Source organism: Ambystoma mexicanum, chromosome 5q (genome assembly GCF_040938575.1).
Source record: "Ambystoma mexicanum isolate Mex_15411 chromosome 5q, UKY_AmexF1_1, whole genome shotgun sequence".
NCBI lineage: Eukaryota > Metazoa > Chordata > Amphibia > Caudata > Ambystomatidae > Ambystoma > Ambystoma mexicanum.
In genome coordinates, this window is record NC_090933.1 from 950,417,024 (window position 1) to 950,444,939 (window position 27,916).

The 27,916-nt window shown below is 45.2% G+C and overlaps 1 protein-coding gene across 1 annotated transcript in view; it reads left to right on the forward strand.

Annotated features, from left to right (window-relative positions):
- The window catches only part of DCAF13 (DDB1 and CUL4 associated factor 13), a 675,264-nt gene that overhangs the window by 182,091 nt on the left and 465,257 nt on the right, over window positions 1-27,916 (forward strand). Inside the window, exon 4 of the mRNA XM_069621473.1 lies at window positions 80-169. Coding sequence (XP_069477574.1) covers window positions 80-169 — 90 coding nt within the window. The remainder of the gene's footprint in view (window positions 1-79; window positions 170-27,916) is intronic.

Here is a 27,916-nt window from a genome sequence, read left to right on the forward strand (position 1 = left end):
TCCAGAGGAGTTGATTTCTAATCTAAGCCCATCAATCTCTTGCATTAAACGTACTCTTTGTTTGAACACAATTTTTTAGGTTGGCGATGATAAGACAGTGAAACATTGGAAAATGGACAGTCCAGGATATGGGGAGGAGGAGGAACCACTGCACACAATTCTTGGAAAGGTAAAAATAATGGTCAGAATTTTGACTTGTGTAGGTGGCTGCTTTTGTAGTTTTAATGTGCTAATTGTAGCTTTGATTTGGTACTTTGTCTGTTCTTTCTCTGACAATATATCCCACATCCAAGATTCATTGTTTGTGGCAACCCTTTCTCACCAACACACGGAGTACACTTTGACCTGATAATTCAGCATCTCAGAGCGGGCAACAAATAAGATGGGGCTTGCTGACATTGTGATAAATCTCAGTGACCGTAATAGGTAAAATGTGCCATCTATTCCTAGAATGTGTCATAAAATTGCAGGGGCATTGCGTGAGCCAGAGTGAGTGCTGTGTGATTTGAATTACAGTAGCTGCCAAGACCAGACGCTACCACAATGCTTGAGCATACCAAGTCCTCCTTGGGATAATCTTTTCCTGCTCTCACTTGTCTTCCTAATTTCAGACGTCATCCTTATTCCTCACATACTGCACAATATGCATTCCTCCTCCTTACACCTGACACTTGCTGTTCTTCGTTCATCTTCCTCATTTCTACTTTCATAGGGAACTGGGAATGTATTTCTGGGAGGATCAATGGGCTCTGGCGCCAATAACCTTTTGGCTTTGCCTTTGGACGAATGAACATGCTAATCTATGCCACTTTACACTAATGGCAAGGGACAACTGGAGAAAAGTTCTGTGGCTTGCCTTCATTGATGAAGCTTTGTCCCGTAGTACATTCAGGTACTTTCTCCCCCTGATAATTTGCTGACCATGGGCCAAATGAGATCCTGTAAAAGCATCTTGGACAAGGCAAAAAAGGAGAAAAGGGACTTCATGGAGTTTGCCACCAACTCAGAGTACACGTAGTGATCGGTCAGTGAAGGAGATCCAGCCCTATCTCATCTGGGGTTCTAAAAGAGGAGATTGTTGGCTCATCACGCATGCCAGATTTGACTGTCTACAGATGAGGGGAACAATAGTAAAAGCGGGTACCATGATGTGTCAGGATGTGCACTCAGAGGGGACATGGATCCTCTTATTGTTCTGCCCAGCATATAATACTATTAGACCGTCAACTCTTGCCTGTCCTTGGGTCAGCCAACATTTGCTCCTATAGGGCAGCAGTTCTTTTTCTCTTGGCTGCAGTTTCTGTTCTAACAGCGTGGGCACTACTATCCTTTCTGAACAGAGTTGGGTTTCGAAGAAGGGGGATTTTGCCCCAACTGCACTAAAAAGGAATGACTACAATCCAGGATTATGCGTCTGCATTTTAACCGGAATCAGTATTGGCTGTCAAAAATTGGCTGTATCCTGCTGTTCTCCTTTTTTTTTTTTCTTTTTTTTCTTCAGTACTTTCATGAATGCTTGTAACCTATGAATCATGCAGTATGCACTTTAATTGATTGAATATGTATTGGACTTTATGAATTGCCTGCATTTTGTACATTTTTTTTTTGTCTGTTTTAGAATGTTATTTTTACATGGGGACACCTTATTTTATAAGCAAGAAGGAATGGTAATTTTGTCATGTAATGTGTTTTTGTAACTTGTATGTGTTTGATGGATTAATTGATCAAAATAAACATATTGACTAACTGACTTTCTGCATTCCTCAAAGCAATAGAAGTTTTGCAGGGAGGTTTGGTTTGGTAGCGAAGTATAATGTGAAACTGAATACAATGGTCCTCCAGTTTCAAATCCTAGCTTCTTTGCTTGACCACATTATTTGATCCTCTGCAACTCTTGTGGTCCCCTAATGATGAAATTGTGATCCTCTGACAGGATTAAAGATGTGTAAGGAGTAGGAAGGCTGGCGGAGGAGAATGAATGAGGAGGGGAAATAAGGAATAAAGATGATGGGCGAGAAGGATGAATGATAATGTTCCAAAGTGTACAGTGTATCGGGAGGAGTGAAGCGCGAAGGCCAATGAATGAGGAAAGTGACTGAGGAGTGAGGACAAGTGAGGAGCAAGTAGTTGTAGTAAAGAAACTGTATTGGAAGCAGACACTTATATCATTGACTGCCTATTGTCAAGGTGCTGAGAAAACCAATGCAAGCCCAATTGTAATTAATGACTGTACAATAGGAAAAGATAAACAGGCAATAGAACAAGTCAACACATATGGCAAAAATAAGGATCCAAGATAATGCAGCACAAAGAATAGACCTAAAATCTGATCATTCATACATGGACAGTCTGCAAACATTCATCCGTTGGATTTCAATAACAAAGCCACATTTAAGTTATCTAATAAGAAAGATGTATGGTTGCAGAAAGTTGTGGATCATTTTCTAGAAGGACTAGGGTGTGATGGTGAATTGGGGCTTCAATTTTCAATCTCCCAAAGACAAACTAGATGTGGTGATATGGCCAAACTTTATAAGAAGGTGTACGGGAAGAAAACATGGTTCTGTACTGCTGTGAAGGCGTAGGAGACTGACAAGGAGGGATCATCTTGTGGGCTACGCATGTTAATTAAATCTATAAAGAAACGTATTTCTCCCTACTTCTAGGGGGCTTACTCTGCATCAACCTAGGAAAACTCTAGTGAGTTGTCGGAATATCCATCAAAAGAAATGTTCTTTCCTGTCCTCCGTCGGAAACCATCTAATCTAACCACAACGCTAGAAACGGGAGTCCTTAAAGTAAAGTTTGTGTTTCCTTCACCAGGAGAATGACTCCCCTCTCCTGGTTTGTTGCTTCAGTCTTCTAGAAATAACTCCTTCTATGTCTTATAACAAGGCGCCAGGGGAATTATTCCCTTCTATAAAAGTTATCCACAGTGGTCTTTAAGCACTCTTGCAGAAAACTTTGATTCGTCTCCAACTCCTTCCAGGAAGTAAAAAGAATGCATAGCCTTATTTGGCTTCCATTTATGACTCTGATGAGGGAGATGGCTGCTGTTCCCCTCTATTTGGGCAGCGGTATTGGGTAGACCACTTGTAACACAAAAAGGTTACAGGCTTCCCCTCCCTCTTGGTATGATCTTTTGCAACCTAAAGAAATGATGCAGGTGGACTTGAGTCACTGCAAAAAAACATCTTCACCAATCCGAACAATAAAAACTGTTTCTTTTTTTTTATAACCACACACATTTCAAAACAGTATATCCCAGTTGTAACACATAGCCATTGCCTATTATTTTGTGCAAAACATGCTGTAGAAAATTGTGCAAAAATACAGGACAAAGTGCCTTTTTGGGGTTAGTAAAGTGCTAAAGTGCTCTTCTTCATTCAGTATACTTTTTGAGGATTGGACCGCACTCCAAGTATGGCTTTCAATCATGTATATGGACTCTAAACACAGTTTATAAACTGTGTCTACTGTTTCTTCGTTTCCCACAGAGAGCCACAAGCTCATCTCGGTGATCACAAATGGAGTGGCAAGTCCAAAGCCTCTCTATGGGAGATTACTTCTCACAGTGACACCAAGTGTGTAGCCCCTTTTATTGAGACCGCCCATGTCAAGCACTCTTCTTTGAAGAAAGAAAAAAAAAAAATAAATAAATACATTAAAAAAACCTTCATTAGGACAGGACCTATAGTTTTAGGAGAAATTAATTCTCCTAACAACCCCTTCAATTTTGTCACAATTCTGAAAAACAAAAGACATTGAACAAAGACCTGTGAGGTAAAGTTCTTGGATAATGAATATTCATTTCATCCAATTCTTTAGGTTGCTACAACTGTCTTGCACTGCTGCCTGGGGGACACCAATCGTATTATTTGAATGTTTTTTATGAGACTTTCATCAAATGAGTTAATCTGAAATAATCAGGTACTCATCAGTGATCTACTCCACTGCTCACTGTCATTCTGTCCTGCTCCATAAAATACTGACCTCTGCCTTAATTTCTTTTTCAACTGCTGCCCAGGCTTCAGAACCTTCACCATTATCGGTTTCTATGCTATGTGGCCTGAAAGGGGGGGTTGTGTGCAAAGACACCTTGTTGTTTTACCTATCTTGCCATAAACCAGACCATAAGGCCTGTATCTTCTACATTACTATGTGATCTCCGAAAGTATCAATTATTACCTAGAACTGGATTCAAAACTTTAATATGACACTGTTGGGCAAGACTGTATGCAGTAACCCTCTGGGAGACTACACCAGTCTTGTCCTCATGGTATTAGGTAATCCAGCTATTGGTGTAGGTCTGTACTACGCAAGTTGGTAGAGTGACTGAGCAGCCAGACCTATCCCAAGAGGGGTAAATGTGAGCTGTAGAACTGTAGCTTCGAAATCCACACATACCAGTATACAAATAACACGGTTTTCTAGTAAAATAATTATTTATAAAATCGTGTGCTCCGTCCCTAGTCAAAGCAATTTATATATTTAACGCTTCACTTAAGGAAGGGAAAGTGCCCTTGGAACGTAAACTAAATAAAGTTACCCCTATCATTAAGAAACCAGGCTTGTCAAGAGCTAATGCTTTAAATTTCCGTCCAATCTCAAATACTCCATTTTTATTGAAAATTCTCGATAGAGTTGCTTACCATCAGATTGCTGAACATTTGAATCAACATCCAATCCTGCACTCATCAATCGGGCTTCAGAAAGCAATTCGGAACCGAGACCTCTCTTCTGGAATTAAAATCCAGGTTATTAACACAAATGGACAAGAGCGGCCTCTTTGATTATATCCCTGGATCCAGCCCTCTAGATAAGGTGCTTATTGTGCCTATTTACGCATGTAATTATAGGAAATGCAGATGATTTTTGTTTCTACTATGTACGCTGTTTATTAATTTAAAAAAACACTTTTCACCACTAGAGGCACTGTAGCAAGCAAGCTCCTGCTTTGAGGCAGACAGCCCCTTCCCTTGCCAGTCTCTCTGAGATGGGTATCCTAATCCAGGGCTCAACCGACCCCCTCGGCCCTGGAAGACCTTTCCAGAAACGCACGTGTCCTTCTGCTGCATTTTTTCATTTACAGAGCAAGCTGAGAGAGGAGGCCACAAACGCGGTGACACCAGAGACACCAGCCAGGTAAGCATCCCACCTTCCTGCTGCTGACGCTTTTCAATTGCATTTTTATTTTCTGACAGCCCGGACCGCTATCTGATCTTATCTCGCATGGTCCGGGCTGTTGAAGAGAAAAAAGCGCAATTTAAACCAGTTGAAAGTATTTTGTTTCTTCCAAGCAAATCAGTCTGCTCGGGTGGGTTGATCAAGCAACTGCCCGTTTCCCAGAGTCACAGAACACCCTGAGACACAGGCTGTGTCCCCGATGTACTCCACAACACAGTGTTGTCGACGCAGCCTGTGTCTCATATGGGGGCTGTGCCTCTGGGAAACGCGTTTAATTGATCATCAGGAGCATAACCCGTCTTATGCATGATGGTGAATAGCCAACTGAAAGTCCACGAGTCCCCTTAGAAATCTATGACCGTTGGGGAGCAAGTTGCATATCAAGCTATTGAACGTTCAACATGTGCTTTATTGTGTTGCTTGGTGCAACACAATAAAGCACCCTTTGAACGTTTAATAGCTTGATATGCTAATAAGTGAAGTTTCCTTAGATGTCCTTAGTTGAATGTTGTAAACCATACATAACAGGCTGGAGGTTTTTGACAATGAGACACACAGGCTGCATCCTTGATGACCTCCACAACAGTGTTGTCGACGCAGCCTGTGTCTCTCAGGGGGGCTGTGACTCTGGGAAACAAGTTTCCTTTGTCATCAGCAGCATAGCCTGCCCCCCCCGCCCCGTGACTGTCTGTCGCCCCCATGCCATCCGTTACCGTGTCATGCCTCCCCTCCCTCACCCTGTGACGGTCTGTGCCCCCATGCCCCTGTTACCGTGCCATGCCTCCCCTCCCTCTTCGCCCCCTGTGACTGTGCCCCCATTCCCCCTGTTGCCATGCCTCCCCTCCCCCGCCCCTGTGACTGTCTGTGCCCCCTTGCCCCCGTTACCATGTCATGCCTCCCCTTCCTCCCCTGTGACTGTCTCGGTGCCCTCTTGCCCCCATTACCGTTGTCATGCCTCCCCTCCCTGACTGTCTCTGTGGCCCCATTCCCCTGTTATCGTGACATGCCTCCCCTCTGTCCCCCCGCCCCCTGTGACTGACTGTGCCCCCATTCCCCCCGTTACCGTATGTCATGCGCACAACTTATTTTTTTGTGTGTTTTTTATAGCGCTGAAAATAAAATGGCTAAATCAGGATATTTTTCTTTTGCATCTTATCGTTTTCCATTCACGATGTGGAAAATAAAGTTAGTGATATTATTATTTTGCACCAACATGCTGCTATAAGGATTTACATGTTGTCATGCTTTACTATGCAATTTGGGTATTTTTGCAAGTAAACTCTATAGGACAGTATTTTTGTAGGTCTTGACACACAAAACTTAAATATTTGTTCTAAGTAAAGCGTGGAAGAAAGTGGCCATGCCCAAATTGATAGCGTGGGTTAAAATCCCTGCTTCGCTGTTTAGCGTAGGTGTGTGATCCTGGGCAAATATTGTAATCTCACCCTAACGTCAACTGCAAAAATTGGAATGCTTATGAATGATTACGAGTACACCCTTACAACAGGACAGTTTTAATAAGTGTATGGCCACATTAGATACCGTGGGAGGTCACAACGTTCAGATATCTAGGAGTAGACATATACCATACGGTAAAAGCATAACACGGAAAGAACGGTGAAGAAACTGGAGAATAGCATGAAGTTCTGGGCGAAACTCCCTTTGGCAATGATGGGGCGAGGGGCGATGCTCAAGATGGTGGCTTTGCCCAGACTGTTGCATTGCTTCGCGAACATCCCATACTCCATACCTCGGAAATTCTTTATTAGGTTGTACAGCATATGTAGGGAATTTCTATGGCACGGGATGAGGAACAGGGTAGCCCTGTGGAAATTAACAAAATCCGCATGAGAAAGGAGGCATTAAATTACCAAACTGGGAAGTCTATTATATAGCGAGCCAATTACAATATGTAGCCAAATGGCTCTCCGAAGAGCCTACCTTAGAACATGGGCTGCACCAAGGGGACTGCGCCCCATATTTCCTGAAAGAGATGATATGGTTGCCCAAGCGGGAGCTGGGAGGTCGTCCAAGGATGTTGGGTCTTGGGTGGGAGATGTGGCAAAGGGCATGTCGGATGATGGACAAGCCATCCCTGTGCTCCTTGCAGATCCCACTGGTTACATTGGCAGGAACAGAAAAGCAACTAAGGTTAATGATTAGGAAGCACTGGGAGCCGGTGGGAGTAGCAACGATGGGGAATGTGTGGCAGGAGGGGAAGATACTGGAATTCGAGGAGCTGGTGGAATAAACTGGGTTGAGTGCCGGGCAATATATTATGTATCATGGGATGGTGCAACAAATTAAAGCTACCTGGTCCGAGGTGGAACTGGCAGAGGAACCGGACACCACACTGGATATGATATAGCGGAAGGGGGGCACGAAACGTCTAGAGTGTATGAGATGATAATGACTCGAGTGGGCAAGGAGGTGGTGCAACTTTGACTGGACTGGGAAAAAGTAGTAGGGGACCCGATGAGTGATGGGATGTGGGAGAAGGCACAAGGATACCATAAAATGCTAGGCTGCAGCAGATACAGCTGTATATAACTCACAGAGCATACCTGACGTCACTACAGATAGCTAAATTTAAAAATGCGGAAGCCAAGTGTGCCCAAAATGTAATGAGGAAAATGCAGGAATGGTGCATATGTTCTGGGCATGCCCGCTGATAGCGAGATATTGGGGGGGACATTGCACAGAAAATGGAAGACAAGGGGATCATTATGAAGGTGGATACCGTGTGGGCCTGTTTGTTGGGAGGGTTCCCCAGACCGCGAAAGCTCAAACATATAAGTAAATTAAAAGATCTAGAGTATGTCCTGGCAAAGAGAAGGATTGCAATGGGCTGGAAAGCATGTCATAGGCCCACAGTGGAAATGTGGTGGAGGGACTTGCAGAAGTGGGCGGATGCCGAAACAGTGGCATGGCAGGGAGTGTGTAAAGGGGACGTGGAAGGAGAAGCTGGAGCCCTATTGGGTTGGAGACAACTGATAGCAGAACTATTTGGGCCCTCGTATGATGGACCAAGTGAGGATGATTCAATGAGCGTGGCAGGAGATAACTCCCCACTGCAAGAGCTGGAGACTAGTAATGCGGGAAAGTAGGCTCGAGGAGAGGGGAGGGACGGGAAATACAGTGGGCGAAATATAACAATGTATGTGTAATTGCATCCACTGTAAGTTTGGTTTGATTGTTATTTTGTTGTTTAAATAAAATCAATAAAAATGTATTTTAAAAAAGTGTATGGCCACATTGGTGTACGCTGGTGCTCCTCTGCTAGTAGCTCCAATACTTCTGCATGGAAATGCATTATTGCTGCACTGCCCCACCCCCAATCTCGTAACTGGATTCGATAGGCAGACCGTCTCACCAGCCAGTCAGTGCACCAGAAATTCTAGTATAGCAGACTGTGGTAGAACCAACATTACATTTTCCCCCTGTTGCTCCCAGCCACTGAAGTGGTTTGGGCCGTCCAGAGTACTGCCCCACACTCTGCAATGTCCTGTTATGCTATAATATTGAGTCTTTCATTGCACACCATCTGCCATTTGGACACTTTCTAGGACCTTCAGGATCTGCAAGAAGTGAGCGTTTCAGACTTAGAGGAAAGAGTTAACTGATTGTAACATTGAAGCTGCACTAGAATAGCCTCATTACAAGTAATGAATTTAAATGCCCTTACACAAGTAAGTTTGCCACCCCTCCACCGTCTCTTAAATTGGTGTTTCTCCCAACATTTGAATGGCTAGCCTCGTCTAAATTGTAGCCTCGGTGCACCCCTGGACATGTGCACTTGTACTTACAAGTTATTTTATGGCAGAATATTTTACGCAAGTGTAATAAAATGGTTGAAGGCAAGCCAGACCACTTTGAGCTACAACTCTTTTTTCGTCTACGGGTCCGATTTTTACGTATGCATTGTGTGTATATGTTGGCTACGTTTTACTCTCTTGCAGAGGAGAAAATTAATTTTTACTCTTGAAATTGCATTTACTCTCTAATTTCAAAAATCATGCGTAAAATACTCCCACCTCAAAATCTTATCTGGAGCACTGCCTGGATCAGTCTGCAGCCTTCGATTTAATCGAACACACCATATTGAATAACAGTCTGAAGGAAGTGGCTAATTTCTCTAACCAGGCTGCTGCTTGGATCGCTTCTTTTCTTGAACATAGACACAGTAGTGTTTGTTCGGACATTGCCAAAGCTTATCCAATCCCAGTTCTCTTTGGAGTTCCACAGGGGGCTAGCACCTCACCATGTATATAGAATCTTTTTATGGCCCCATTTTTCTACATGCTGGAGCAGGAGGGTGCAATTTTTTCAAATTACACCAAGTGTGTGGTGCACCTAACCGGTTCCCATGAACTAGATGAGCTCGAAGTGAATAGAATTTTCAGCTTAATTGAAAACTGGATGTTGAATAATTATTTGGCTCTTAACAGAGCCAAGACTGAACTAATGATTTTGGGTTCTCCACATTCATTGAAGGTATTAAATCATGCCTATAGCTCCTTCACGCTGGGGGTTGATATCATATGCCCACATCCAAAAACAAAAATACTGGGCGTTACCTTACAAGTGGGAGGATGTCTGGAGGACTCATGCACTGCAGTTTGAAGGTTGGCGGCAGCTACAGGCTCTTTTCAGTTCAGCAGAACTTTGCGTTTTCAGCTACCGGCAAATGGCACCACTGCAGATCTTGGACACCTGATGGACTTTCTTTGCTCCTTGAGTCTAGAACACTGGCGAGGTGACTCGAGCTTGGGTCGTCCTGCTTCAGGAGGGTCCTCAGGATCTTCCTGGAGCTTCAGTCCGGCTTAAAGAGGATGCACTCTACTATGGATTTCTCGACCCCTAGCACTTGGTTCCACAGAAGGTCCTCCAGCAAAGTTTTGTCTTTGGGTTAGTTGGTCCCACTAACCCAAGGGAAGAAGTCGTCCTTGTCGGAGCTTCTCTAGTCTATTCGGAAAAGCAGTTTTAGCACAGCAGCCGGGCTTCACCAGGCAGTTCAATGGTCCAGCAGAATGCAGCAAGCGTCTCTTCACAAGTCCTTCGTATGATGCTTAGTCCAGTGGGCGACCCTGTCTTCAGTTCAAGAAGCCTCAACTTTTATGCAGGTTTCTCCCATTCATTCACAGCCTAGCTGTCACTCACGCAGCAGGGTGGCTGTCCTGCAAGGACAGCCAGCCAATCAGCACTGGGTGCATTCAGGTAACCAAGGAGACTAAGGACAGGGAGTTTCGGGCAGCTCCCTCGCTTCTTGCCCTGCCACACACTGGAGCCAGAGGCTGGTTTCAGCGCTGAAGCCCGCCAAAGACCAAACTAACAAAAGTGTTAAACCTGGTTTGGCACGCCGATTAAAACTCAAGAAAGACCTCACTAACAAGAAATGGCGAAAAAAGATGACCGGGCCATTTTGACACAATGGTCACCCATGGGTGCTATTCTACAGCGGAGGGTTCAGCCTGCGGTAGAAACGCACAATGGTAGGAAAATTAAACCACTGTCTCCAGCGATTAAAAGTTGAGTAACATAAAAAATGTTACATGAGTAAGTAGGAAAAGGGGCTACTAAGTAGCCCCCCCAGCACTCCACAGAAGATGGGGTGTGCTGGTCCTACATAGGAAAAAGGTGAAGTCAATTTCACTTTACTACTCTTGGGAACAGTATTCACCCAAGAGAAGGTATTTGAACCTTATGAGAAATCCAAGGATCTTCTCTGACACTGCACTGAGGATGCTGGGTGTCGCCATACAAAGAGTAGATGCCTATGGAGTTTGTCAGACTCCAAAAAAAAAAAAGGAAACCGGGAGTCCAAATCAGATCAAAATACATGAGCGAGTGAGAAAAAGGTCTCACTCAGGATAAACATTAAAGTCTTAAAGTCCAGCAAAAGAGCTGGGGGTCTCTCGGTTTGAAGGGAATTGGCACAGAAATGAGAATTCTCCCTAATAGCCGCATTTGGTGTAAACACATAGGTGTACACAGGGTAGGGCCTGGGTGGGCAGAGCCCACCTAAAATCTGTAAATGCCCACTCAGCGGAGCTGTGTAAATACAGATGTTAATATCACTGTAGTGGTCCCAAATACATTAGCTTCAGGCCACACTTGTTAGACAATCCTGGCAATGGCTCTGTGTAAACATATATCCCTACACCCAATCCAGTAAACACTTATTAAATAATAGTCCATGCACCCATATGGAAAAAGTGGACGTAGCATATTAGCTCAGTCATGTTGGTAAACCATAGACTGCTGTTCATGCTTTAACCTCCGTCTCACTCTTTATATTGGTGGATGGACAATGGGGGACGGTTGTGGGTATAACTTGTGACCGCCATGCTCCTTTTTATATGGTACATAACAATGGATACGATTACATAATGAGTTGTGCATGGTGAGTGTAGGCCCCCCCGTGTGGGTTATTCAGCCAAGTTGTCATTATTTAAGCACATGATGTGGGTGTAGGGCCATTCCAAGTGAGGTGACATAGTGTCTGATATAACATTTTGTTTTAACAAGGTTTACAAAATGTAGGTATAATCATATATCCAGTTACATATTTGCATATACATGTAAGTGTGATATTATAATTTTGGAACAATAGATTTTTGAAAAAAAGGGAGAGAAATATTTGTGAGAGTAGTTAAAGAATGGAGAAAGTTGGCGAGGGCTGGTGCCCGGTTGATTGGATGAGAGCCACACAGTGCGTTGGTGTGCACTATCTGACAGTGTTCTCAGTGCCCTACACCCACATCATGTGTGTAAATAATGACACCTTGTTAATATCACAATGGCTGAATACCCCACACGAGGGGCCTACACGCACTATGCACGACTCATATTATGTAATCATATCCATTGTTCTGTACCACAAAAAAAACTAAATTGGTAGCCTAGAAAGACCTGTTAGGTCGATACACGTGTCAGCACCACTGGTTATACCATCAATTGATGGATTCATGAGAATAAAATCAGAAAATGAAAAACCTATATTCTTCATGCACCTGAGCTGAAAACAGAGGAAACCCTTGTATACTAAACAGCATACGCGCCGAATGAGTGGAAACTAATAAAACAAATCCCTCTTGATACAGACAGCAGGCACCACGAGCACAGGCCTCTTTAAGTTTCTACCAACTGGCTGCTAGTGTACCTTAAAATCAGAGATGGAAGGCGCAACAACGCATGGTTCCTGGTGCTCTTAACAAATCCTTTCGATATGGTTCTCGCCATACCATTAAATGGTGAGTCACAATTTTTCATATGTGCACTAACACAGCATGTCTGACTTACTTGCATTCTATTTTTCTAAATGCGTCTCTGGGATCAAAACGCCCAAACCGCGCCGGGAGCAATCAGTCAATGGGAAGCTGCCACGTACGTGATCAAACGCACACCATGGAAGATGTAGTTTGGTGCATCACATGACTGGGATATGCGTTCGCCACAGCGTGCTCCAGACGGAGTGCATCAGATAATGAATGTGGGACTAGCGTAGCCCCCATCTTAAGACGGCTCTTTATTGCAAAACACCATGTTCATGTTTGTGAACCAACAAATACCCGCTGTGTCATCAACTGCCTTGTGTCCTGGGCATACATACAGAAGGACCTATCCTTAAATGAGTTAAATAAATGCATCTGGAGCATGCTGTGGCTCTCGCATATCCTAATCGTGTGCTGCGTCCTACTGTCCTACTACATCATCCCTAGTGTGTGTTTGGTCTTGTACATAGCAGCTTGATATTGGGGACTATGGGCCTGGCACGATTAATATGTCCTGATCCCACAGACACATTTAGAAAAATGGAATGCATGTAAGTCGGACATGTTGTGTTTATGCTCACCAGAAAAATGATGTCTCACTATTTAATGGGATGCGCGAGATGCATACAGAAATGAGTGTGACGGTCACAAGTAATACCCACTACCGTCCCCCTTTGTCCATCCTCTAATATTACGAGTGAGACAGAGCATGAATGGCAGTCTGACCGAGCTAATTTGCCACACCCGCTTTTTCCATATAGGACACTATTTAATTGTTTACTGGTTTGGGTGTAGGGATATCCTCCCTTTCAGATCACACACAAACCAATAATGGTGAAAGTTCTGAGGCCTTGGCAGCAGTTGAAAAAAAAATAAACTGAAGGCCAAGGTCCATATTTTACTGAGCAACACAAAAGCAGAATAACCGTGAGCAGACATGGTTCAGATAACTCGGGCGAGTACCTGATTTTTTTCAGATTAACCCATTTGATGAGTCTTGTGTGAAAAATATTTAAATAAAAATATAGATGTCTCTAGGCAGCAGTGCTATAAAGGTCAGTAGCAACATAAAGAATTGGATAATATGAATTTTCATTATCCAAGATCTTCACCTCACAGGTCTTTGTTCAATGTCTTTATTTTTTCAGAATTGTGACAAAAATCAAAGGGGTTATGAGAATTAATTTCTCTGTGAAACTGTCCTGATGAAGGCCTGCGTACATATTTTCAGAAGAGCGCTTGCTTTGGGATGGGCGTATCTTCAGAAAAGGGCCGAACAATTGGTGTCACTGTACGAAGTAATCTCCCATAGAGAGCCTGTGGACTTGTCACTCCATTAGTGATAACTGTGAGATGAGCCTTGGCCTCTGTTGGAAAGGAAGAAACAGTGGGGACAGTTCATAAACTGTGTTTAAGGTTGATGTACACCATTGGAAGTCTTACTTGGGGAGGGGGGGGGTGGGGAGGTGGGGGGACAAGGGGGAATGCAGTCCAATCCTCAAACAATATATAGTGAATGCTGTTTTGAAGAAAAGCACAATTTTCTTAGTTATGCACAATATAATAGTCAATGAGTATTTGTGTCAATTGGGATTGACATTGTTTAAAAAGAATGTTTCCGGTTTTAATAAAAATAAACTGTTTTTTTATTCTTCAAATTGGTGATCGTTTTTTTGCGGTGACTCCCTTCCACCTGCATTATTTCTTCAGGTTGCAAACTATATCAAGAGGGAGGGTAAGCCTGTAGCATTTGTGTGTTGTATTTGGTGATGTACCCCTAGTGGAAGCAGGCCCACCTTGAACAGAAAAGGTAGGGGTGACCCCTGTTTTGTACAGAGTTGGGTAGACCACTGCAATGAGGGGAAGGACCCCCGACAGTCTGCTTACTCATTTGTGTTGGTTTGACCACTGCGACGAGGGAGATAAACACTTGATGTACTCTGGCTTCTTGATTTGGCTTCTTGATTTGGCATCCCGGACCTCTCCCATTACCTTGTTCTGTTGGGACATAGCTCTGGTTCTTCCCAGGGTCGTGGCTTCCTTCCTCTGCAATTTCCGACATCTGCACAGCTTGGCGGCAGGCTCCAGTTGGTGGTCTCAGCACGGTTTCCTGACCTCACCGTCCACCTTTCTGCGGTCGTGCCATCACTTCGATTACTTCTTTCTACTGGCGTATCGGCTCCCAGTCAGCTACTGGGACATTGTAGCAGCCCCCCGATCTTTGTGGTCTCCGCCTCGAGGAACAATTTCCCTGCATCTCTGGCCCCCTCGGGTTGAATCTCCCGGGCAGGACTTGCGTGCTGCCTGCTTCTGTGATGAGAGCTCTCTAGTCCGTTCTTGCTTTCTACTTTATATTGTGAACTCCGTCCTCGCTTAACGTCCACACCATCTTGGAAAGTCTCTTTGGTACTCTTCATGCCTCCAGTGAGCCACCTTATTGCAGTACTTGGCTGGCTTTGCATATGGCTTCTCATGTGTTTTTTTTTTTTGTCCTAGTATGTTCTACATTTGTCAGTCACGGCTTTACGATAACCTATGGTTATACCATCAATGGTGAGCAAAAAGCCTAATAACGAGGGTAAGGTTTTGTGACGGGGTTTTAAGGAGGCTTTCCCTAGATGGATGTCCCGATCTCCAAGATGGGAGTCCTTCCCTGTGACGTCCTACCGCTTGTTACCACCCATAGGGCACTATTGAGTAGCGGCCTCACCTTCCTAGCCTCAAAGGAAAGGCTCCCCACCCCCTGGGGAGATGTGATGAGACCTGGTGAATCCTCACACTGCCTTCAGCTGTGCTAAACCAGACCCAAATAAACTGACCTACCATAAAGTAGTCAAGAAAGTAACATTGCCTGACTTATACAAGTTCTACTTTTACATAAGACAGATGGTTCTTATGAGGGTGTGGGGGGAGATCATGCTACCTTGCGCTCCCTTGGTGACCATGTCAACCTGAGGACAGAAGGAAAGCTCATTATCCAAAATAACAAAAATAACAAAAAGGTTTCTAACAGGTTTTGGAGATGGGCCCAGATGAGAAACCCAGTCAAAAGGAAAAAAATCATATGTACAAATGCTTCAGGAGATTTCCATTTTTCTTAAATTCTTCTTTATAACAAAATAGCAGCTCAGCGGGTTTCGGGAAGAAATGCAGGAGCATACGCTAACATCTGTCAAATAATACAAATGATGTACTGTTAATATTTCATGGATTTTTAACATCCACTTCAAACGAGTAACATACCACCTATCTCTACGAGAGTCTTATTAATACATAGTAATACATAGCTTATAGGAAATAACATGTCATAGTTAAGATCTGCAAGTAAATGGTTAGCCAAAAGGTCATCAGAAATTATTCATAGGAATGTCCATCTTAAGCTCACAACGGGTAATCTAATTATACTTGGACAACATAGCTAAAAGGGAGCGGACGTCTGGATTTCTTCAGCGCTGCAATTGACTTCTTGCATTTGAGAGCTCTGCTCCCATACGAACGTTTCAGCGGTCTGGAGGAGGAAGTCTTTTTGTGAAGCACACGGACTGCCTGACCCACGCATTTACTGCCGGAGGTTTCCTCCTTACTGGCGGCCCCGCCCCCCTGCGCTGCGCGACGCCCAGGAAGCCAGGATAAAGGCTCGGCGCACCCGCGCCGCGCACCAAGCCAAGTACATGCAAAGTACTGTTGGCTGCGGATGGGATTGAAGGGACGTCTGGATTTCTTCAGCGCTGCAATTGACTTCTTGCATTTGAGAGCTCTGCTCCCATACGAACGTTTCAGCGGTCTGGAGGAGGAAGTCTTTTTGTGAAGCACACGGACTGCCTGACCCACGCATTTACTGCCGGAGGTGACTTTTTCCCCCGCCCACCTTTCCTTCTTACTTGCCCTGTGTTATGGGGCTTGTGCTATGTTAGTAGGGATTGTGTATTAGACTACACTCAGTGTTTAGGGGCTTGTGTTATTTTACTTTAGGGTTTAGGTAGGGGTTGTGTGTCAGCCTACACCTATTTCAATGTGGTGCAACCCTGATTATATTTAACTTTGCTCCCTTTAGGTTTCCTCCTTACTGGCGGCCCCGCCCCCCTGCGCTGCGCGACGCCTAGGAAGCCAGGATAAAGGCTCAGCCCTCGGCGCACCCGCGCCGCGCACCAAGCCAACTACATGCAAAGTACTGTTGGCTGTTCGCTGTTCGCGGTTTGCGGGGTGCGAGGTGTGGGGGATTAAAGTCTAGCTTCCCTCTCTTAACGCTGCCGTCTCAAAAGGAGGGTCGTGGATATCCTCTGAGTATTGGCCTAGCATTAATTGCTTTGTGTCTCTTTTCTGTTGCTGAACGGGCTTCAGCCTTGGCTGTCTCACTGTACGCTGTGTGACGCTCTAGAGTTTAAAGGCACTGGGTGTGGCCCCGGTCATGGTGTGAACAACGTGCTCTCTTTTGGTCTTTAAAAGTGGTTCTAGCCAAGGGAGAGTGGCCTTGCAGCTGGTTTGGTTGCGGGATAAACGGTGGGGAATGGGTCCCATCCTAAGAAGTGGGAAATCCGGTTCTGCCTCTAAAGAAACTGCCCCGCTATCGTCCACTGTCCCAGATAACGTGCTGCTCCCTCTGTCGTCTCCTTTCAATAATACGACATTTCTTATGAGTGGCCTACAGGAGGAAATGGTGGAGGGGGCAATGTGCGAGGGCAAACTTGAATATGATAACGAGACTGCCCTTTGCTCGCCCAAGCCTCCAATTTCGGCTGGAAAGGTCTTGGCCACATTGAGGTCTTCCTTTTCCTTACAGGAGTCGAATGATATTGTAGGGGAGGAGGGGTTTGGGGTTTGTTCTGGGCAGCCTGTTGATTGTTCTCATCCTCAAATCCAGCAAGGGTTTTCTTGCAACTCGGATACTTCGATCTTGGCCCCCACGATTGTTAACGAATTGGGTCGAAGAATGCGGCTCTCGTTGGGCCCTTCGTCTCCAGCCGCTTCCTCTTTCCCATTTCGCGAACAAGTACACCTACACCAGCCTCCATTATATAGCTGTGCAAAATCGGGAGGCAACATGAGTAATTTGGTGTTGACGCCATGTAGAGATGTTGTCGGGTTGGCCGCCTGCTCTCATGAGGACCACAAGGCTGGGGCAGTTTCTCCTACGGGCTTTGCTCAATCAGCTGGCGTTAGCCCTTTCGATTCGGGATCAGAGGGTTCTGATCCTGCTGCTACAAAGGGAGAGGGTGGTTTGGCTTCAACCCCGGAGGAGTTACGGCTACCAGCCCATAGCTCTGATCCAGTTAATTTTCCCATAATTTCAAGTCTACTTAATTTACTGGATAGAGGTCACGAGCTTACGCATTACTCCCTTAGGGAGATGCAGGGTTCGCTTTCCTTAATGAAAGACAAAATGGCAAAAGTGGAAGGCTTTATTATGGCGGAGGAACGATCTAGATCGTCCCACCTGGCCCAAGTAGAAACTCTTTTGGAAAGGTTAGCAGTTTCCCACTTCCAGCCTCCCAAAGGAGTTATGTCTTTCTCCCAAAGTACTCAAACAGACAGGGCTGTCTCTGTTATAGAAGCTCCACAGAGATTGTACTCCCAGGTGGTGAGTGGTGGAAAGGGTGATAGAGTGGAAAAAGTGGGGGTAGACGACATCAACCTGGTTGAGGCTTTGAAACTCCAACATGCACGTCTGTTGCAGATGGAGCAGCTTGTATATAAGCTTGTCGACGTACAGCGTACGCCGGACCTTCAAGGTGGCGAAGGAGAGGCTATTTTGGTGGATGATAGGCAAGCCCCCCCCGCCTGATAGCCCCTCCATTCTGGTGGATTTAGTTAATGCTCAGTCTAGGCCCTCTGACATGGCCGCTATATCGCCATCAGATTTCGAGGACGACCCTGTTGAACACGAGGGTAGGAACTTTGTTTCGCGGAAAGCTAGGAAATCTTTCCTAAGAGCTCAGAAGCGATTGAAACAGACCAAAGCGCGACTTAAGAAAGTTGACATGGCTACCTCCGGCCCTGAAAACGCTTTGGCGACGGAGATGAGGCCATGTCTGAATAATGGGACCTGCCACGACGACTTGGGAATGGCCCTGTATGATCTAGACGATGAAAGCAGGCGGCATCTGCAGATTGCTGCCTTGAAGAGCGGTAACACGCAGATTGTGCCTCGCCCCCTGGTAAGGGCAGTCTCTGATAAATTACAACCTAAGCTGCACTGCTTTTTCCCCAACACTGTCTCTAAAAAAGTGGCTATAGGGTCGTCAGCGGTTAAGTTAGAAGCAGCAATGGCGCCTCTACAAAGTCCCCCTGCTATCCAGGAGATACCTATTACGGTTAAGCCGAATGTCCAGCGGACCTTGGGCCCCGCTGCCTTACAGGAGGGACCTTTTGTGGAGCTAAGCAGTTCCGCTAGGCCAACACTTATTACTTCAACTTCAGTGTCGCCGGCGCGTGCTCCTTGTGTTGAAGTTGAGCCTCCCCCTTTAGTAACTCTGGGAGGGTCTGATCTGGACGCGCCATCTTTTGTGCAAACCCCAAAGGAAATGAAACTAATATTAGGCTGGACTAGTAATCCAGAGATAAATGGGCCTGCTCGTATAAACAGATCCTTCTTAATGAATTCATTTTTTCAAATTCCAGCACTAAGAAATCTTTCATCCAAAGACCTGGATTGGGTCAAACTAGCGACCCACAATAACAACAGAGTACTCTGCAGAGTTCAGTCTCAAATTATTACCAAAATGCTATTTGAATTTGCTGAAGACTTTCATACCATTGGTCTTACCCCTAGATTGTTCTATGATATGGATTCTGCATGGGCATTCCTTGAATGGGTCCAACCTCCCCCCCCCCCCAGAATGTCCTAATGCTCTCGTTGGTGACCTGCCTGAGTCACAAGTTAACAAATTATCTATCCAATTGGCGTCGCTCTCCCAAGCCTTAAGTGGTCTAGCCTGGTTAGAACCTTTGATAAAAGCGACTGCCGCCAACATAGAGCCCAATCCAGGCTCATAACTTCCATTCTTGAATGTGGCCTCTTGGAATTGTTGTGGGTTAGGCAATCTCACAGCATGGCATAAGCAAGCTGAGCCTGACAAGAGGCCCGATATTTTGTTTCTTCAAGAAACTATGTCATTAAATGACTTTAGCCTGGATGGCTACTCTTGTTTTTCCATGGTGGCTGAAAGGTTTACCACTGGTCGCCCCTCAGGAGGCATAGCAGTTCTTATAAATAACAGACTGAAAGCCATAGCTGCTATAGTGGATTTATCGGCCTCTTGTGTGTTAGTAAAATTGACGCTTAAGGGCTGCAAAGATTTGAATCTGCTCTTACTATCCATATATTGGAATCCTAAAGCTGTCCCGCTGGATCTGCTAGTGGAGGATCTGGAACGGATCCTATCTTATGCTGCTAGGGTTTACCCCGACTATGAAATCATGATCGGAGGCGACTTGAATTGCTATTTATACTTAAAGAGCGCTATACGCCCCTTTTCTTGCTGTTCAGCCTATACGCAACAGGCCAAGGACAGAGGGCAGACATTACTAGCTTTTTTCCAATCATGGGGGATATATCCAATCCAATTGGCTTCACATTCCATTCAGTTCTCTTGGCAGCGAGGTTTATCCTCCTCTCTTATTGATTATTTATTCGCCTCTAAAGCATGCTCTGGGCTGCTTGAACCTATACTGATAATAGATCTGGGTATGAGTGATCATCATATGCTGTATTCTCGTTTGCATATGGGGGGTGAATGCTATGCAGCTTCTGCCCCTGCAGCCTTAGTGGCATGTGACAGAAATTATATATCTGTAAACTGGCATCCTGCCGTGTGCAGAAAGGTCACATTCTTGGTAAATAGGGACATCTTAGTGAGCTGGGACGCTAAGATGTCTACAGAGAACGGGACCAAAATTAATGAAATAAATGCCAAAATGATCAATATGCATTTGGTAGGCGTGGCGAAAGATCCCTTGGGGAAGGCTAAAATTGGGGTCGCCCAGGTTAATGCTTCTCAGGTCGCATGCTTAAAAAAGCAAAGAAACTGCGATCTTCGGCTACTAAGGAAGTACATTATATGTCAGTTTGAATACATTCGCCAAAAAAACATGATTGTGGCGCATTATAAGCACCAATTAAGCCTGTTGCGTCGGCAAGCCCATATTCTAGCCAACCAATATATGATTGGTCTGTTGTGTAAAAAAAAAGTTCGGGACATATGGGCCATATTAAGAAATCCAACAGGAAAAGTCGATCTTCGCATGGTGGCTGTTATTTTAGGCCCTGAATGGGAGAGGTTCTTTAGTTTAAAATTCTCTCTACCTGATAGGTATACCGAGTCTGAGAGCATTCCCGTGTGCTTGTCCCTTCCGGTGATCTGTCCATGGGGAGTAAAGGATATTATATGGGCAGTTGAGCAATTGAATCCATCTAAAGCTGCCGGCCCTGATGGGCTGCCCCCTTGTGTGTTTAAGTCCGACCCTCGCTTTTGGGCCAGGTACTTACTTTCATGTTACCAATCAATTTATCATACCGGGATCATTCCGGCATCATGGCTAAGAGCCATTATTATTCCCATACATAAAAAGGGGGTGTTAAGCAATCCTGCGAATTTTAGACCTATTGCTTTGATTGACACAGCGGCAAAAATTTTTACACGACTTATTTTGGTTGACTTAGAAACTCATATAAGAACCCTCAATATTTTGTCCAAAGCTCAGGTAGGTTTTCGTAGGGCTATGGGCACTCAATTAAATGCCTCAATTTTAGCACATTTAAGGAGATCTGTGCAAGGAGAATCAAAGGGCGCCATTTATATGGCTTCCGTGGATCTCACATGTGCCTTCGACAATGTTCTCCGAGCTCGTCTTTGGCAGAAGATGTTGGCTTATGGCATTCCATCCACCTTGGTGGCCCTAATTGCTGCCCTCCACACGAACACCTCATGTCAGATTCGGATCAATGCCAAGGGGCTTCTTTCTGCTAATATTCCTACGAGGATAGGGGTCAAACAGGGATGCAATCTAGCTGCGGTTTTATTCAATCTATATCTCGCAGATATTGAGAATCTCTGGAAAGAGACTAACTCATTTCCCGTAATATTGGGTACTATGCGATTGCACTGGTTGGCCTTTGCCGATGACATTATCCTATTTGATAGAGTGCCATTCGGTCTCCAGAACAAATTAAATACATTCTATGAATATTGTCTACAGAACAACATGACCGTTAACCCGGTGAAATCCCATATCATGATTTTCACAGCAAAAAAAAAACTGCCTAGATTGATAGAAAAATTAAATCAGCAGCCTATTGTTAGGAAGGATGCGATTATTTAGCTGGGTTATCACTTGTCAAATGGGAATTCAATTGTTGGATGGCGGAACTTGTTGAATGCGAAGCTTAGCCCTCTAATGGGCCAAATGCGAATAATTTACGCTAAATACTGCAGCTTTTCTCTTTTGCCCCTCATCCAATTTTACACAATGAAAGTAGAGCCCATTTTGCTTTACACGCTCGATATATGTTTGTTGAAGATGGGGCCCTTGTTAAATTTGATCCAAGGGCGACTCTGGAAGAGCATTTTAGGGTTACCAGGCTATGTACCAAATTCCATCATATTACACGAGTTGGGGCTCTATTCTCTAGCTGACAAATATCTTTGGAGGAAGGTAAATGCTTTTTGCAAATTTCTTTTGCCACCTCCGAATTCACTCTACGAGGAGTTTCAGATAATGTTGGATAAAAACTGCCTGGCATCGGTTCTGGAAGCGAAAGAAGAAATAATGGAGACTCTAACTTCCCTTAATATGACTCTAACAGACTTGACTAATACCCCAATTAAAGTTAAAACTCGATTCTTTCGCAACTCCTGGGCTCAAAACTCTGACAAGGTTGGGGGATACTCTTCCTTTTCGACCTATGCTATGTTTAGACATGCAGTTACTCCAAGGTTGCCCTATATCCTATGTTTTCCTGAAAAAAGTGCTAGACAGACTTATATGCGTTTCCGTTTGGATCTTATCCACACAGGAGCACGTATTCGGTCTTGGGCCGGGTATAGGGAGTTGGTATATATGAGTGTCGATTTTGTCTGAATAAGTCTGAAAACGAAACGCTGGAACACCTTTTTATTTACTGTGAATTCTTCGCGAAACAAAGGTTATGCTGTTTGGATTCTGTGTTCTTTTCTTATTCGAGTTTTGAAGCCAATTTAGTATGGCTAAGATGCATGCAGGGCTCCTCGAATGCCATTATTTTAGCAACTGTCAGACTTGTTTCATTGATTGAAGAACAGCTGTTACCATTGAATTGTGCAATTTTTAATAGGAAGGGTTTGCCCTTCCCGCATAGGTCATAAGGGATTTGGGCGCAATAACTAGGTCTGTATCTGGGCTTATTGCTGTACTTTCCTCTGTTTAGTTGTGTTGCTGAACCTTGATTGATTGTTTGCTGTGTCTTTTGCCTTTGCGCTATCATTCGTAAGGGAGCTTTTGGATGGAGGGTAGTTTGCTATGATGTATACGCCTACAGTGTATTGTAGGTGTCTCATGATAGCGCTTACAGCGTCTTTGCACATTTAAAGGGTTCTCCCTTAAGGTATTTTAGACGAAATGAAATTTTGGGTGAGATGATGCAAATTGGTTGTATTTGTTTTATGTATATAAAAGGTTTTAAATGTATTTATATTTATATGATGATCAAATTTTGTAAAGGTGTAAAGTAAATTTACTACCAACACAATAAAAAAAAATAAAAAAAATAAATAAAAAAAACATAGCTAAAATGGATATCAGCAAAGCATCACTTGAGTCGCAGTGCTCGATTCAATGACAATAAAACCCGTCCCTCGCCAATAATTCATAATAAAATTGATTCAAAAAATGATATAAGACTTTTATAGGTCAAAGATGCTAGTCCAAAGTATATGTAGACTCAAAAACCAGGGTAACATTACTTGAATTCATAAAAGGTCTTGGAGGCCCTCTACTGAGAACAAACATGGCAGAATAACCTGTTCTTGGGGACAGTGCCCGCTAGGGATGATCTACAATCCCATTTTAGCTAACTATACCTTTCACTGAGGAGAAATGTCCATTTGAATATCAGCCTGGTCCCACCAACTTGGGCAGTTCAGCACTGAAATACTAGGTAATTATCCTCTGAACGAGAGTACCAGCAGCAACCCCAGACACCTGTTTCGGCTTAGTTGGGACTCATCAGTGAGGTGAAGCTGTGCCTTTCTAAGCACAGTAAGCAAAGGGTCATGCCTCGTGGAATTCAAATTCGAGTCGTCTTCTCATCTGTCCTGTGGTAGCTAAACCGCCGTTTCAGGAAGCCTCGAACTTACCACAAGGTGCCCGCTGCTGCAGGGTCTAAAGGTGATTCCAAATCGTCCCCAACATTTGTGTCTTGAGGCGATGTTGGATTGCCCTTTGGAGTTCCAGGGACCACGTTGCTTAAGGCCATCACACCCCCTGCTCCCATAGAAAAGCATTAGAATGTGAAGTCCACTTGAAGCTATCCTTCCGTTGTTCAATGTGGTGCCTGGGTGTAGAAGGCCTATCTGGGGCCCCCTTGGATACCACAGACTTGTAGTATGCCTTTTTTCCATTACAAGAACCTGGACTTTTAACTGGCAATTTTAAATCTGAATTTTGTTCTGACACTGCAGACCTTGAATTTCCAGCCATCTATCTATTGTGCCTGTTGAGGTCTACGTTCGATCTACTTGTACCATAGGAGGGAATTTGTATGTCTGCACTGCCTGTACAACTAATGGGAATTATCTCTAACCTACCTGGAGACTAGATAGGCTAGGGCTCAACTTCTTCAGTAATTATCTAAATGTTGTGAATGCCATTTTAAAGTTATACAGCCTTTAATTTGTAATACTTTTTTCCCCACTTTAGGTACTTGTAACAGTGCCTATAGTGATGAATCCGATGTAACCACTCCTTTCCCTGAGCTATCCTCTCCCCATGTGGCCATGGGACGGCAGCTGCTACCTGATCCTGACTCTGGGGACGACTATATGAGGGAGAAATTCACATACCCACCATTCCCTTCTAGGGATGTTCCTTCTCTTCACCATGCCCTGATGGCCTACTGTCTTACTCTTACCCAACCACTTCCCATTTCTACTTCGGGTATTTCCCAAATTTCATATAAAAAGTAATCTGCCAGTATCTGAGACTAGGAAGAGACAGTGAGCAGTGATGATCGTTCCCAATGGTCTGTCGGCAACCGGGACGAGAAAGCGGGACAGAGCAGTGAAGACTACTAAGACCAGAAAGACCACAAAACCAACACCGCATTTGAGTCATTGGAAGTTGTTCAATCATGCCGGGAGAATTCAACCTGCCACAGCTGACCACCAGGGAAGGGAAGTGCTGACGCTGTATGGTACTGCAGCCGGAGCCGACACTGATCCCAATGCTGAAGAGAAACAGTGTATGAAAAGAAGTAGTAGTACTATGTTCCCTGCTGACCTGCCTCCGCTTCCCACAAACGCCATCCCCACGCCCCCTCCCATGCACAATACAAAGCCACCAATAAATGCGCCTGCTGTTTAAGGGAACTTTCAGTGCAGTGCACTCAACTGATGCCTACACTAAAACAAAACCATGCTGTAACATTCTTTTTAAAATAAAAGTATAGGAACAATAAAACTAATTTTGTTAAAGTAGAGGAGGAGGCCACAAGAGGGTGCGCGCTCATGGAATCGGCCTGAGTGCTTGTCTCCTGGTCCAGTGGGCAGTAAAGAGGTTCGAGCCCCCACTATAACCCTCCCCAACCCCACCCCCTGGGTGGACAACAACTGGAGGGTATGAATCCTGAAGGGCCGGCACCATTGGAGGTAAGCTGAGGCAAATGGCTGTGATATCCGCCTTGGGCGCTGTGCTGAGAAAACAAAGCCAACTCTGTTGCCACGCAGGAGCATCCCGAGGCCTTTAGAAGGAGGCATGGGAAGTGGAGGGGCCCGGAGGGCTAGTGCAAAGGGACGCTGCACTGGTGGGGTGGTCTGAGGTGAGGGCACCACCCATATTAGGCTCACTGGCAGTGCTTTCCTGGAGGCACGTGGTTCCCCCTCTCCCCCCACAGTGCTGGCATATAGTGTTACTGTGCTAAGACAGGTGAGGTGTACCGTATTGGGCCCGGCTGACTTACCACGCTGCAGGACCGTCTGGAGACGGGCAGAGCTCCAGTGAGGGGCACAGCGCTTGTCTGGAGGCCACTGAGGCGGGCAGAGGCCGGTTGGTGAGGTGTGGTACCCCTGGCCCAGTGTAAAGGCATGTGCCTGCCTCACTAGGCCGAAATTGGGAAAAGTGGAGCAAATCAAAAAGTGTGCCCAGCTCCTCCTCAGGGGCAGTGGACATTTTCGGAGTCTCTGAGGAGAGGAGGGAGAGCTTTGGGGCACATTATAGAAGGCAAAGGCTGACAACCTGAACCAGCATTGGGCCCAGCCCTGGTGGGGGCCTGAGATCTGGTGGCGCCTGGCAGGCGATTGGGACCCAGAAGGTCTGGGAAGCTGAAGGCCTGTCTGGAGAGAGAGGGGGAGCAGTACACCACGCTCATGGATAATCTTGAAGTCCCCTCCAAGGGTACGACCCTGGAGGAAGCTGAGGAGGTGCTGAGGGTCTGGAGTGAGGCATGTGGATACTCATGTGGGGGGATTTGCCCCCATCTGGCTTGGGTGGGGGGATGGGGGAATCTTGCCCCTATCTGGCTTGGGGGTTGTGTACTCATATGGAATGGAAGTTGAAATTGGAGCGGAGTACCCATAGTTGAGGAGTGCTACCCCAGACCCAAACATGTTGGAGGTGGGTGGGGGAGAACCAGTCTCCACCAAGAGGGACATTGCCTCACCAATGGAAGAGATTCGGGGAATGAGTGCTGACATTGGGGGGGAAAGGTGGATAAAATCAACCTCTGAATAGACAAAATGGATGAGAGATTGCAGCCGGTGGAGTATAACCAGTCATCCCTCAATTGGAGATGCACATGGACATGAGGATGGCCGAGCTGGCGAGGAGCGAGGGGGAGATTACCCTTAAAATGGGTGATTTTGAGAACTGGGAAAAGAGGAGCAACCTGAGATTTTTTTTTTTTGGGGTCCCGGAGAAGGAGGGTGAGACGGACTGAGATCTGCAGAGGGTCATTCACGAGGCGGCAAAACTCTTGTTTGGAGACTACTCCTTTGACTAGCCCAAGATTTATGGGGTGCACAGAGCAGGTGGGGCCGCTAGAGGATGGAGGTCAGTCTTGGCCCGCCTCCATATCTATTCAGACAAGCAGAGAATATTGGAAAAATTGAGAGAGAATGGCACAGTGATGCTGGGGAATGCGAAAATTGCTATTTGGTCAGGACCCTGTACTCCCTCACGGCGAAGAGACGCTTATGCATGACCCTCATGAAATGGGTTAATGAAAAGGGGGTGAGCTATAGATGGGGATTTAATTTGTTTTTTATTTTATTTTTTTGAAGTTGCTGGATACAACTACAAATTGGTTACAGAAGATGATATACAGAGGGTCACGGGAAGAGTTCCTGGTAAGTGAGGAGGCCTCAATGGAGGAAGGACCAAAGGGCCCAGAGGACAGACCGTGGTTTATAAAAGGACTGGGGTGACGCAAAATGTCTGGCTCCAGGAAATTCAGGAAACTGAGCACTCCCCAGCTGGGCCCACATGACTTTGGGGGTCCCGAGCCTCGTCGGAGCCCTTTGGTTCCACGTTGCACGCACCTGAGTTTTGGGGTCTTTTTGCTGGAACTCATGGATTGCTTTAAACATTTTCTTTTGGGGAGGGATACTAATGTGAGTTGGTTGTGCCTTGTGTGGATGTATCGTTTGGTCGCATCGGAGGGTGGGAACGGTTTGTGACATTGGGTGCTTCAGGGAACCGGGCGCCACAGAGTGTGGGGGGCGTGGGGGAGGATGGGATGGTGAGGGAGAAGGGTAGTTGTTCAGGAGTATGGTTTGGGACGGGGAGTGTTCAGTTAAAATGTCTCTGACCCAGGGGGAAAATATTTGGTCTAGGGGACTAGTTTATTTGTAACCCGCGCCAGACCTAAGGGTATCTGGGCACGAGAACAAGAATACTTTAAGCTTACAAGTTACAGGGTTACATGGTCAGATAAGTACAGATTAATACGAAGACAGCAAGTAGAACATATGCATTTACAAATGAGGATATACTGTAGAAGAGCAAGGTGCAGTTTGGTTGCTAAGTCAAGTGTCTGATCTAGCTAGAGCTTATAGATCGTTTCCTTTAAGCCACTTGATAATGTTTAATCTAAAGTTTGGTTAAGATTGGTCAGTCCTTAGAATGGGCGGGAGGGAGTTCCACAATTTGGCCGCTTTAACAGTGAAGCTATTCCATCCGGTTGTAGTCATTTTGAAGGGGGGAACTGATAGGCAGTTTGTGTAGGCTGCTCTAGTGGATCTGGATGGGACTCTCTGTCAGGTAGCTTG